At 39.4% G+C, this 14,657-nt stretch overlaps 1 protein-coding gene across 2 annotated transcripts in view; it reads left to right on the forward strand.

Moving 5' to 3' along the window:
• Positions 1 to 317: 317 nt before the first annotated feature.
• kiaa1522 (KIAA1522 ortholog) overlaps positions 318 to 14,657 on the forward strand; it is a 49,932-nt gene continuing 35,592 nt past the window's right edge. The window contains exons 1-2 of one of the 2 annotated variants that reach the window (XM_056250090.1): positions 318 to 555; positions 2,158 to 2,458. In XM_056250090.1, the coding sequence (XP_056106065.1) occupies positions 2,221 to 2,458 (238 nt within the window). In that variant the 5' untranslated portion in view covers positions 318 to 555; positions 2,158 to 2,220. The remainder of the gene's footprint in view (positions 556 to 2,157; positions 2,459 to 14,657) is intronic. The other variant, XM_056250092.1, reaches the window with a different exon arrangement.

Below are 14,657 nucleotides of genomic sequence, written 5' to 3' on the forward strand. Positions count from 1 at the left end.
CTAAACCAAAGACAGGGGACAGGATAGTGTCTCTCCATCACCTCTGATTAGGTTGAGATCGTTAGCAAAACCAACAGAGCATTTGAAAGAGAAACAGGAGGAGTGGATAGACGATGTCTAAGTGTGATAAGTGAAGGTGGAGAGGAGGGAAACGGTGTGTACGTTGTAGTGAGAGCGTGAGAAGAGAGAGAGAGAGAGAGAGAGAGAGAGAGAGAGAGAGAGAGAGAGAGAGAGAGAGAGAGAGAGAGAGAGAGAGAGAGAGAGAGAGAGAGAGAGAGAGAGAGAGAGAGAGAAGAGGAGGAGAGAGTCAGGGAGGGAAGGAGCCAGTTTGTCACTGTGAAATAGTTGGGTGGAATACACGTGTGAACTGCAGTTCCTCTCCGCACTGCGCTGAATGGTGACCAGCGACTCAAACAGACAGGAGGGGGAGGACTGGCCAGCATGGAGCTCCACTCACCCAAAAAGAGCTGAATAAACAGTACAATACAGCTCTGCAGCAAAGACAAGACACACACTGAGAAACACGGACAAAAGGACGCAAGAAAGGAAAGCAAGGTACCCTCTGGCGTTTTTGTGCACTTGTAGCTATGTAAAAATTTGTTTGTGAATGTGACAACTGTTTTTAGCTGCAAGCTGTAGTTTTGTAAGTTGATGAGTTTGAGTTTGGGTTTGTGAGTATCTTCTTACATGTGTGTATGTGTTACTGCATCCAGAGATTTTGTTTCTGGTCAAATTACAGCAATGAGGTGTCTTAAGGATATATATTTCAGCTCTGCAATACAAAGAGAAATAAAGAGGGAATAATTGAGAGAGAAACACAGAATACATGGTCAGTTCTATCAAGCTGAAGCTCTTGTGGGTGAGTTGCAAATAGTGGAGTTTACTTCTGCATATTTCCTCAGAGAGAGAGAGAGAGAGAGAGAGAGAGAGAGAGAGAGAGAGAGAGAGAGAGAGAGAGAGAGAGAGAGAGAGGGAACTCTTCACACGCCCTTCTACTTTTGTTTTGTCTCTCATACCTCCAGTTTTCACACCATGACTAAGATTAAGGCTTAGCGAGAATAAAGGTTTTCAGGGAATGAGGGTGTACAGTAGACGCTACATTTGCAAGTAAATGCTGAAACGGGACTTGCAAGTACCTGATACGAAACACATGTCAGGCATCTTTGGAGAGGGAGTAATTGTAACTTTTCTCAGATTTCCCTGTTTCTATGGGTACACCTGATATAGACACAGTAGCTGAACTGGTTGCTGACTTCAGGCCATTTCTTCTACTACACAGAAGTGTGGCATACGGGTTAAAGATCTGGGCTGGTAAATAAAACATTGTGGGTTCAATCACCGCATTGTGCCCTTGACCCAGGTTTGCTCGGGAGGGATTGAACCTGTAACAAGTATACTGCAATTTTGATACTAAAAAGACTGTGATACTGTGATTTTGCCAAGTAGGGCATGTTCCTGGATCAGTATTGCTGTTCCTAGTTGGTCCTGGAACAACATTCCAAACAACCAAACAGATTTTTGGGTTAGGACTGAGATTGTAGGTTAAACATTATTTTAAACCTGTCTGATTTTATGGGTAGTTAATAGTTAGGGTAAGGAATAAGTTGTGTTATTTGTTAGAAGAAAAAAAAAACATTTTAACAAAAAAAGCTTTTTTGCTTATTGGTCATTTTAAAAACTTTCATCCACCAAAATCAAAGTCATGTGGTGCAACCAACATACAAAAAAGAAGAAGCATAAAAACAGAACATTTTAATCATAAGGACTCTCATGACTGTGTCAAGATCAACAAGTCTCTTAAAATAAAAGATAATTCGTCGATTTTATGGCATGGTAAGGTTAGTTCAGGTTGTAAAATGTCATGTGGTGCAACTGCCCAAAAACTTACAGATGTTTATAAAGTAGTAATTCATGACAGTAATTTAATTGAAAATATATACTGTATCACATGTTTTTTTTTTTTTTTTTTGAGAAAATGGTCCACAACTTTTTTTTTTCAAAACCAAATTTCTAAACATGTTTCAAATTAGATAAAAAAAAATGTCTTATTCTTCTACACTCTTATGTGTCATTGAGCCACATAACATTTTCTCCTGCTTTTCTTCTTCTTTTAAGCAATTTAAATGTTGAAATGTTTCTCTCACTTTTGATATTGAGGCAGGTGTTTTGAGAGGAATACAAGAGCAGTTGGGTCAGACATCGGTGGTCATTGGTCTCAGGATGTCCAGGAGCAACTCTACAGGCGATCTGGTGCCCAAGGACATTACTGAGATCCTGGCCCTACAGGCCAGTAAGAAGAAACGGGGTTCATCCTTGGGACGAGCTTTTAGCTGGTTCAAGGGCAGCAGACGCAAGAGGAGTCTCAGCAATGGGCAAGCTAGGTCAGGAGGTCCATGTGTGCGGACTGGAGAGAGCGCTACAGCCAAACAGATGCAAGCCAGTAGTGAAGCCTCTAAAGGTAAGCAAAAACTTTTCCTGCTTCAGTACCTATAGATGCAGGCATTCATAACCAGGTTTGTTTTTGAAGATTTGGATTAGTTGATGACAATCAAAGATGTGTGATTTTGATACCATAGATTAAAAGTATTCACAATACCATACAGATTGATTTTAGCCAAGCTCTCTGGTGCCAGTCTGTCCAAACCTTGAACATGGAATTTTTTTTTTTTTTTACTATTTAACTGGTTATCTCTGGGACATCCCATATTCAAGCCGGATTAGGCTACAATAACAAGGACAAGTCTTCTCTGGAATGGCTGATCTGTTTATTGTTGTTTCTTTTTGCTTTTTGCCTTCCTTTTTTCACATTTGTTTTTGGGCACAACTTTTCCACTGCAAAGACACCGTTGATGTGTCATGATTTGTCTCCGAGCACATCAGAGGCATTATGTGGTGTTGTCACGGGTAAATGCTTTAGCTATTGTATCAGTTAGAGTGCTAAATAATAGTCATATTGTATTATCCATGAACTTTGGAAAAGTGAATTTAGATACACACACACACACACACACACACATATATATATATATACACTCACTCACCTAAAGGATTATTAGGAACACCTGTTCAATTTCTCATTAATGCAATTATCTAATCAACCAATCACATGGCAGTTGCTTCAATGCATTTAGGGGTGTGGTCCTGGTCAAGACAATCTCCTGAACTCCAAACTGAATGTCAGAATGGGAAAGAAAGGGGATTTAAGCAATTTTGAGCGTGGCATGGTTGTTGGTGCCAGACGGGCCGGTCTGAGTATTTCACAATCTGCTCAGTTACTGGGATTTTCACGCACAACCATTTCTAGGGTTTACAAAGAATGGTGTGAAAAGGGAAAAACATCCAGTATGCGGCAGTCCTGCGAAAATGCCTTGTTGATGCTAGAGGTCAGAGGAGAATGGGCCGACTGTTTCAAGCTGATAGAAGAGCAACTTTGACTGAAATAACCACTCGTTACAACCGAGGTATGCAGCAAAGCATTTGTGAAGCCACAACACGCACAACCTTGAGGCGGATGGGCTACAACAGCAGAAGACCCCACCGGGTACCACTCATCTCCAATACAAAAAGGAAAAATGGGGTGGTGATGGCGCAGTGGATAAGACACATGCCTTTGATGTGAGAGACCCGGGTTTGAATCCACTGTGAGACACCAATGTGTCCCTGAGCAAGACACTTAACCCCTAGTTGCTCCAGAGGCGTGCGACCTCTGACATATATAGCAATTGTAAGTCGCTTTGGATAAAAGCGTCAGCTAAATGAATAAATGTAAATGTAAAAAGAGGCTACAATTTGCAAGAGCTTACCGAAATTGGACAGTTGAAGACTGGAAAAATGTTGCCTGGTCTGATGAGTCTCGATTTCTGTTGAGACATTCAGATGGTAGAGTCAGAATTTGGCGTAAACAGAATGAGAACATGGATCTATCATGCCTTGTTACCACTGTGCAGGCTGGTGGTGGTGGTGTAATGGTGTGGGGGATGTTTTCTTGGCACACTTTAGGCCCCTTAGTGCCAGTTGGGCATCGTTTAAATGCCACGGCCTACCTGAGCATTGTTTCTGACCATGTCCATCCCTTTATGGCCACCATGTACCCATCCTCTGATGGCTACTTCCAGCAGGATAATGCACCATGTCAAAAAGCTCGAATCATTTCAAATTGGTTTCTTGAACATGACAATGAGTTCACTGTACTAAAATGGCCCCCACAGTCACCAGATCTCAACCCAATAGAGCATCTTTGGGATGTGGTGGAACGGGAGCTTCGTGCCCTGGATGTGCATCCCACAAATCTCCATCAACTGCAAGATGCTATCCTATCAATTTTGGCCAACATTTCTAAAGAATGCTTTCAGCACCTTGTTGAATCAATGCCACGTAGAATTAAGGCAGTTCTGAAGGCGAAAGGGGGTCAAACACAGTATTAGTATGGTGTTCCTAATAATCCTTTAGGTGAGTGTAGTTGACGGATGACTGTTGTATGTAGGAATTCTCTTATCGACACCTAAATAGCCACTTGCAACACCCTAGCTAGAACACAGCAATCACATAGCAACACCTTAGCAACCACCCAGAACTCCCTAGCAATGCCCTAGCAACACGCTATCATCGCCCAAACAAACAACCACAACAAACTAGCAAAATCATTACTTAAGCAACACCCTAGCAACAATTCACAACAATCTAGCAATAACCTACCTAGAAAGACTCTAGCAACCACTCAGAACTTCCTGATAATACCCTTGCAATCACATTGCAACACCCTAGCAACCACTTATAACAATTCTAGCAATGCCCTAGCAACCTAATATTGCCCAAGCAACCAGCCACAACAAGCTAGCAACACCCTACACCTAAAATCCAGGAAACCACTTAGAAACACCATAGCAACCACCAGAACTTCCTGGGAGCACCCTAGCAACACCCTATAATCCACCAACAACACCCAAGCACAAACCTCGCAACAGCTTAGCAACCATCCACAGAAACCCCTTTGAAACTCCCTAGCAATACAAGAATCACAATCACAAGAATACCATAACAGCTGCATTAAAAATAAACTAAAAGTTACAGAGAATGTGCTGGAACTGAACTCTGTTCTGCATGAAGACCTCAAGGAGGAGGATTGAGGATCTCTGCCATGTGACATCTGCGTATAAAACCCTGTGTGGAATCTAAGATTGCATGAACAATAATGGACACTACGTTCAGCATTATATTCCCAAACTTTAAGCTAAGTGGTCTTGGGAAAATTTGCAAAGCCGGTCCCTGAGGTCCTCTTGGACACTGACTCTTTTAAAACCTGCTGGACCACTTTTATGTAGCGGTCCAACCAGAAGGGCAGAAGACTGTTTAAAATACTCGGATTCTAGATTTTTCTCTTCCTGCCCCCACAAGTCTCACACTCCCTCTGTTACACTGAAAAAGCATGTAGACTGTGAGTTGCCAGAGTTTGAGTTAACAGACACTTGGGACTTTAGCTGGACTTACACTGTGAATAACATGTCATTCAGAGTCTTCTAGTCTTAACGATTTATAGCTTTTTCTGGTCTTCATGGGAGGGAGCACAAAGCCAACGTGTGGAAAGGTCTGAAGATGAGACACATGCTGTGTTATTGAAAGATGACTGAGGGGGTATTTTTCCGAAATGCTTTTTTTAAATTACATCCCTTTACTTTGCCGCACAATCTCTTTAATCACTGTTTTCACAGTCTCCAATACCTTGTGGGAAAAAGTGCACTTAAAGGCACACTATGCAAGAATTGTACCTTGATATAACAGCTTCAAAGTCATTTCGGTGGTAAACAAACTCATAGTAGGGCAAATCATCCTGGTAATAAAGCTTGGCGGGGTCGCCGCTGGAAAAACCAGCAATGCAAGTTTGAGAGGAGCGCCCCCGACAAATCTCGCGAGAATCACGACTTGCTTTACGGCAACGACGTCACACACATCAACAACCACATATGAAGCACGAAGACACTTGCGCGCATTTCAGACGTGATACTTGACGATGGAAAAAGCAAAGAAAACGCGGTCGGAAGAGACTTGGAAAAGGAAAAGAGAATCTGACCGCGTGAGGAACCGGAAAAGAGTCCCTGATTCGCCCTCGCTATGTGTGTGCGTGTTGTGTGAGTGAGCGCGAGGGCGGGCGCGGCTGATGAGCTGATCAGCGCCAGCTGTTTTGAATGAGGATGTCCGATATATTCTTTGTTACCTCGTCCTGTCTTTGTCAGTTGGTTGTTGAGGCTACCAGGGTTCTACTCGCCGTGTTCTCCTGCATTCCACTCCTGTACCATGCTGTGGTTTCCTGAGATTTTCCCGGAGGAATTTCTACCTGTTCCTGCAGCTGTGTCTGCCCACTGCGTCCCTGCGTTGCCGAGCCTGAGTCTTCTTCTGTCTGCTTCCATTTTGACCCACACGGATATCTACTAATGTGCTCAATAAATTACTGTTTACTCGCAACTGAATCCTTTGACTATTTCCTTGTGACAGTCCCACTCGGTCGGGCTTTCACTAGTTGGCGCGAGCTAAAAAGCAGCACTGGATTCAACCGCGATGCTGACCTGGCGATCTTGTTGATGGATTAAGTAGCCTAAATCTCTTATTTCTAAACTTGATTGCGTTCTATGTTGTTGCGCTTGCTTGTAGTATGCCATTTTTTTACGATGCTGTTCATTCATCCATTGTTGATAATTAGACCAGTCCACAAATGTCCACATATGTCTAGATAGCTATTTACGACAGTGTAAGTGTTCCACAGCGACTATAGGGGTCACTGTTTGACTAAAACACAATATGATGTTTTATTAACAAAGTTCGGGAGGAGCACGTTCAGATAATTAAACCTAATTAAACACACGTGGAGCACATTCAGATAATCAAACCTAATTAGACAAGAGTGGTGCTTAATCAACGAGTTAAGCGCTGTGTATATATACAGCAAACTAACCTCCGTTCATTGACAGTTTAACAGCATCCCTCCACCACCCCATCTCCTCACTTATATATAGTCCTAATACTCTTACAACAACGGGGGGAGTACTCTGGGTTCGGGCAAAATTCCGAGCTCGGAGCCCTCCCCCCGGACAGCACGCCAAATACGCATAATCTTTACTCTGTTTAATTGATGTAAGTGTGAACTCGTGAATTCTGCATAATGTGCCTTTAACTGCACTTATGTGCACTTGTAGAGTACTTCAAATCTTAAAAGTATAATAAAAAAAAAAAAAAAAATTAATGTTAATATGATGAAATAACAGAGTATACTTTCATGACTGTTTCTTAACACACTTACGAACACTATTAAAAGTGCACTTTGTAGTAATGAAAGTTTTGCTTAAAAGTACAAAATCACTTATTGTGATGTGTTGACTAACATGCACATGTAACGTTTTTGATTATAATTTTAACTGTAGTGTGCTATTCAATATTACACTTAAAGTTAATACAGGTCCTTCTCAAAAAATTAGCATATTGTGATAAAGTTCATTATTTTCCATAATGTAATGATAAAAATTTAACTTTCATATATTTTAGATTCATTGCACACCAACTGAAATATTTCAGGTCTTTTATTGTTTTAATACTGATGATTTTGGCATACAGCTCATTAAAACCCAAAATTCCTGTCTCAAAAAATTAGCATATTTCATCCGACCAATAAAAGAAGTGTTTTTAATACAAAAAAAAAAGTCAACCTTCAAATAATTATGTTCAGTTATGCACTCAATAGTCAATACTTGGTCGGGAATCCTTTTGCAGAAATGACTGCTTCAATGCGGCATGGCATGGAGGCAATCAGCCTGTGGCACTGCTGAGGTGTTATGGAGGCCCAGGATGCTTCAATAGCGGACTTAAGCTCATCCAGAGTGTTGGGTCTTGCGTCTCTCAACTTTCTCTTCACAATATCTCACAGATTCTCTATGGGGTTCAGGTCAGGAGAGCTGGGAGGCCAATTGAGCACAGTAATACCATGGTCAGTAAACCATTTACCAGTGGTTTTGGCACTGTGAGAAATCTGAAAAATGAAATCTTCATCTCCATAAAGCTTTTCAGCAGATGGAAGCATGAAGTGCTCCAAAATCTCCTGATAGCTAGCTGCATTGACCCTGCCCTTGATAAAACACAGTGCACCAACACCAGCAGCTGACATGGCACCCCAGACCATCACTGACTGTGGGTACTTGACACTGGACTTCAGGCATTTTGGCATTTCCTTCTCCCCAGTTTTCCTTCAGACTCTGGCACCTTGATTTCCGAATGACATGCAAAACTGGGCAACAGTCCAGCTTCTCTGTAGCCCAGGTCAGGCGCTTCTGCCGCTGTTTCTGGTTCAAAAGTGGCTTGACCTGGGGAATGCGGCCCCTGTAGCCCATTTCCTGCACACGCCTGTGCACGGTGGCTCTGGATGTTTCTACTCCAGACTCAGTCCACTGCGTCCGCAGGTCCCCCAAGGTCTGGAATCGGTCCTTCTCCACAATCTTCCTCAGGGTCCGGTCACCTCTTCTCGTTGTGCAGCGTTTTTTGCCACACTTTTTCCTTCCCACAGACTTCCCACTGACTTCCCACTTCCCTCTGGGAACAGCCTATTTGTTCAGAAATTTCTTTCTGTCTTACCCTCTTGCTTGAGGGTGTCAATGATGGCCTTCTGGACAGCAGTCAGGTCGGCAGTCTTACCCATGATTGCGGTTTTGAGTAATGAAACAGGCTGGGAGTTTTTAAAAGCCTCAGGAATCTTTTGCAGGTGTTTAGAGTTAATTAGTTGATTCAGATGATTAGGTTTATAGCTCGTTTAGAGACCCTTTTCATGATATGCTAATTTTTTTAGACAGGAATTTTGGGTTTTCATGAGCTGTATGCCAAAATCATCAGTATTAAAACAATAAAAGACCTGAAATATTTCAGTTGGTGTGCAATGAATCTAAAATATATGAAAGTTTAATTTTTATCATTACATTATGGAAAATAATGAACTTTATCACAATATGCTAATTTTTTGAGAAGGACCTGTATATTTTAAATGTACTAAATTGCAACTACATCAATGTCCAATTAAACTATATTTAAATACAAGACACAGAAGTTTCAATAGAAATTACATTAAATAATATTTTATACAAAGACAATGGAACTGAAATTACATAAAAAGTGTACTTTAGTCATATTTAAGTGGGTCAAAAATACACCAATTGCAGTTCAGCTAATTCAAACTCATTTAATTGCAGTTTCCGAAAACATTACATTTAGTTTTCACAAGTATATTACATTTACTGTAGAGAAATATGAGGGGGTGTTTGTGTCTGGTTGCTAACAATTTAGCACATGGCTAGCCAGTTTCTTGGGTGGTTGGTTGTTAGGACATTGCTATGCTAGGTGATTACATAGTGGTCATGTAAAAAAAAAAAAAAAAACTCACCCACAACTACAAGATGTTCAGGTTCCTCTTTCAATGTAAGTCTTTGTGATTTGGGACAGCCTGCTTCTTGTGGGCCCTTCCCCAAACAAGTTGGGCTGTCCTGATTCAGGACATTTCTAGGCTTAGGGGCTCAACAGTGCAGCACTAACTCCTTGCGTCATTCCTGTTTGACTGAGCTCAGCCTCTATCTGTCTACCACCATCCCTCCCTCAGAGCGCTCTATCAGTTCCGGAAGCTTTTTAAGGGGTGAGATCACTGTGCATGGGATACCCTTTAACTTAAAACATTGACACATTAAACATTGATCCCTTATCACACAAGTGAGAGAGGGGAACCTCTGTGTCTCACTTCTACTAAAGTCAGAGAAAGCTTTGGGTGCCTCTTCAACTGTGCACCCGTGGATATGTAAATGCATGTTTAAATTTATATTAAATGTAATTAGTTGAACTTAAGAGTGCTTTTTAACTCACCTAAGTATAGGATTTGTGCACATTTGCAATGATGAAGTTGCAAATTAGTAAATTTAAAATATATTAACTTTAAATGTAATTTCAAATAACACTACACTTAAAATTATAATCAAGTACTTTACATGTGCTTATATGTTAGTCAACACATGCACTTTAAATCACGACTACTAGAGTTTAATAAATAGTTATTTGACATTTACATGTAAATCTTAAGTTGACATTATTACAAATTGCACTTTTTTAAAGTGTACTTAAGTGTGAAGAAACAGTCATGAAAATCTACTGTCTTTAATTAAACCTAAATGCATAGTTCACCCAAAAATGAAAATGCTTTCATCATTTACTCACCCTCAAGTTGTTCCAAACCTGTATGAATTTCTTTCTTCTGCTGAACACAAAAGAAGATATTTGAAGAATGTTGGTAACCAAACAGTTGACGGTAGCCATTGACTTCCATAGTATTTTTTCATACTATGGAAGTCAATGGGGTCCATTCATTGTTTGGTTAATCATATTCTTCAAAATAACATCTTTTGTGTTCAGAAAAAGAAAGAAATTCATACAGGTTTGGAACAAGTTGCGGATGAGTAAATGATGACAGAATTTTCCTTTTTGGGTGAACTATCCCTTTAAGTGGCCTTTTATTTCTATAATATCACATTATACATTATACAAGTATACAAAATACTTTAAAGATTTTTATACAAATGAGTGCACTTGTTTCCAAAAGAGCACACGGCTTAGAAAATAATATATTTGTTTCATTATTTTGGTAACTTTAGTAACTTTAGATAACTTTAGTTTAGGGTCCAATTTTCACTATTAACTATTTGCTTATTAGCATGCATATTATATTGGCTGTTTATTAGTACTTAAAAAGCACATTAATGCCTTATTCTGCACGTTACTACTTTACTAACGATTAATAAGCAGTAATTACGAGTTTATTGAGGCAAAAGTTGTAGTCAATATAGTTAGTTTATAGTGAGTATTGGACCCTAATCTAAAGTGTGACCATTATTTCTATCAAATATAAAAATATGGATTGTCTTTAATGACGGTGGCATTTAAAACATTTTGGAAATAAAATGGTAAAAAACTCATTTGTCTTGATAATGCTGATTTCCATTCATACAGTTTTATCATAGTTTTAAAAATATAATATTTTATTTTATTTTTTCACTATTTTTTTATGATTTCAAAATTTTAAGACTGAAAGCCGGCCTGTGACAAGCACAAAGGAATAAAATCTATATTTTAAAAGAAAAGAAAATAAGTAATAAAGGTATGGTAAAAACTTAAAACCCTAATGTGACTTTCATACTGTATAACAAAAAGAAACATTTTAATTGTTAGTTTTCATTTACATCAAAAGAGCGTGTAGTTGAAAAAACATGTGGGACTCTTATCACAAGCATAATGGAGAAAACAGGGCTGATTTTACTCAACTGGTCATTCATATTGTGAAGGCCAGACATCTGTTAACGATGATCTCGAATGCCAACGTAGAATGATGACTTGTGGTCAGAGGAGGGTTGAATGAAACATGAGTCTACCGTAATAGCTGTGAAATAAAGAACATGTGAATGTTTAATGGCGTTTGGAGACACTGATATACATCCCAGCGCACGTCACAGAAACACGAAAGAACAAAGTGACAAAGGACAGTAACTGAATGTTCTGAGCGTTTCCCTGCCCAGAGAACTCAGAGAACGGTTGAAGAACTGAAGGTCAGAATGGGAAACTGTGATAGACATAGGGTTAAAACTGTAGAAAACACAGTCTTGGGGGATAAAGGAATATGATGACATTTTCACAAGAAGTATATTTAGTTTTTCTGAGAAGATTGTGATAAGTAGGCCTTTACAGACAGATTTCTTTACCACAGATTTCCACTGAAAACTCTCCAGATTTGCACAGAATTGGAACACTTGTAATTCACAAGTTCTATATTAGCTCTCTGGAGGACTTGATTCTGATTGGTCAATCTCAGCAATTTGCAATCAAATATTTTTATGTCATGACCACTAAATAAATTCCTGATTCTGATTGGTTGACATGCATTCCAGATGTTTTGAAGTGGCTATAAAGTATAGTATTATTGACTGTATTACAGTTGTAAATCCCCTTTGAAATCACATAAACTAGTAACAGCATCTTGCACTGTTTGTAAGATAGATCATCAGTATGTTAGGAAGTAGTTTGACTCACAAAATCATTTTAGTGCAGAAACATATCTTGAGATAGACACACATGTGCTAACTGTAGCAGGACAATTGATTCTTGACTGCTGAATTTATTGAATATTAATGCACCCTGAAGTGTATCAGCTACTCTGCTTTGTGTCATGGCCGCATTACCAACTCAGGTGTGCATTCATTTTTAATAATGAATTAGTTTGGAAATAATTTGATAGTACTTTCAACTACCAATAAGAGTCTAGTATCATCAGCTCCACAGAAAAAAAATGCAGATTCAATAAGGGTCTGATGATGAGTAAGAACAGAAAATTGTAGCCTGATTAATAAACGTGTCATTATTTTTAGCTGTGCATTCTTTTTTTTAGCAAACATGAGACGCACAGATACATTTACTGTATGTTGATTACTGTTCAAAAGTTTGGGGTCTGTAAGTTTTTTTTTATGTTTATGAATGAAGTCTCTTGCTCACCAAGGCTGTATAGCCTACATTTATTTGATCAAAATACAGTAAAAAGTAATATTTTTAAATAGTATTACCTTTTAAAATAACTTTTTTTATTTGAATATATTTTAAAATGTAATTTATTCCTGTGATGGCAAAGCTGAATTTTCAGCATCATCACTCCAGTCTTCAGTGTCACATGATCCTTCAGAAATCCTTCTAACATGCTGATTTGCTGCTCAAGAAACATTTCTTATTAATCAATGTTGAAAACAGTTGTGCTGCTTAATATTTTTTTGGAAATATTTTTTTACATCGTTTAGAAATGTAGTGCATTTTTGTTAACTTCCCATATTTTCTGTGCCCCTTTTGTCTACGAGTCCCAATCAGCCAAGTCATCTCATGTGTCTCAGTGTTTGTGGTTTTCATTATGTAACTCACAGTAATCGATATACCTGTTGACATATTTGTTTCACCATTTACTCCAACAAAAGCTCTCTCACCCTCTGCCAGCCTTTGTATGAAAACAACCAGACAGCTCACTGATAGCTTATGAACAGCCACTCACTGCGTTTTTCCATTTACATAAGAAAGCATTAAGTCTTATTCTTATGACCACAAACCTGTCAGGGAGACTAAAGCACACTTCTCACACACCTCTTTTAAAGTAAGATAAGCAGGGGAAATCGTGGGATAAAAAGTCGCTTTTCCCTTTGCAATAAGGTTTTATAGCTTCAATAGAATATCTGAGAGCTGAACCTCTTAGCTGGACTGTTTTATTTCAGTTGTGGCCGTAATGTTGGTGTGGTGGAACAAGGGCACTCAGACAGCATTAATAGATGAAATGGGAGTTTATGGCTCTAGATAGAAAGTACAGGAATGAGGTGAGTCTAAAAGAAGCTGCCAAGGTCACGAACAAGTTCTCTGACCTCAGTCTGGGTCGTGATGGTTACACCCAACTGTCCGACAAACACACACAACCTCAACAAGGGGTGCTGACACACCCACACGTTGCTGCTGTGAAGCCAGATAACAGTATGGGGACATTTCCTGTTGTCATGGCAGACGGCCCATGACCTTTTGACCTCCAAATCTCTTTGTTTAGTTCTGTGAATAGCATTGGAGATGGAATAATCCAATTGCCATGTCAATAAATGTATTCTTTGCACAGCAGTACATACTAGTTGAAGTCGATACTGCACCTGCAAACCATTTTACTTGCGTAATGTGGGCGACACTTGATTTTATTTTTTGGGTCTTCATATTCATCAATGTAATTGAGCTCCAACCTTTATTACCCTTGGCTTTAAAGGGATAGTTCACACAAAAATGAAAATTATGTCAACACAAAAGGAGATAACTTAATGAATATCCGGTTGGGTGAATTCAATACAGTGACAAAACATTGTGAATTTAGGGCTTAATAAAGCACCCAGAGGTATCAACAAAAATTACATTAAGCTCAAAATACAGCCATAAATCAGAAATGTACTTCTGCTGATGTTCTAATGGGAATTGGCAAACCAACATAATGGTGCATTTCCGCCACCTATGTACTGGAGTGTGCCGCTGTATGACAGGAGAGAAATCGTGGCATTAAGGCCGGTTAACTCTAAGTCTATATCTCAATTCAAAGGCTGCATCATTCGAAGGACTCAGACTTCAAAGGCCCCGAAGGTCGGACTGTGTTGTTAAATGGGACGGTCTAGCCTACGGAGGACGGTTCTTGTCAAAGACTTGGTGGGGCTCACGAACAGACTATTTTGCTAAGCGACTGTGAATAGCAGAGGAAGAATCTAGAACTGGCTCTCTTGTCCCTGTACTGTATTTGGTGTTATTTGATCAACACCATAGCAAATAAAACAAATCTGAACGACTGAAAACATGTAAATACTGTTTGACTCTCCATGACTACCGAGTTAGAAACAGAAAGATACACTTTGTGTACCGAAGTAACCAGTGTAACAACTGTATTTCTGCTTTGCTATAAGCTCCACCTGCTGTCAGAGAGTGAAATTCCAGTTGTTTCCATATTGGTCTGAACGGACAAATTGAATTTTAATATGGTACATTTGTGTTGGTGTGAACAGGCCTTTAATCTGCATTGCTGTACAATTTCATAACAATAAAGG

Source organism: Rhinichthys klamathensis, unplaced genomic scaffold, assembly GCF_029890125.1.
Source record: "Rhinichthys klamathensis goyatoka isolate OS25496 unplaced genomic scaffold, OSU_Roscu_1.1 h1tg000067l_1, whole genome shotgun sequence".
In the NCBI taxonomy this organism is placed as follows: domain Eukaryota; kingdom Metazoa; phylum Chordata; class Actinopteri; order Cypriniformes; family Leuciscidae; genus Rhinichthys; species Rhinichthys klamathensis.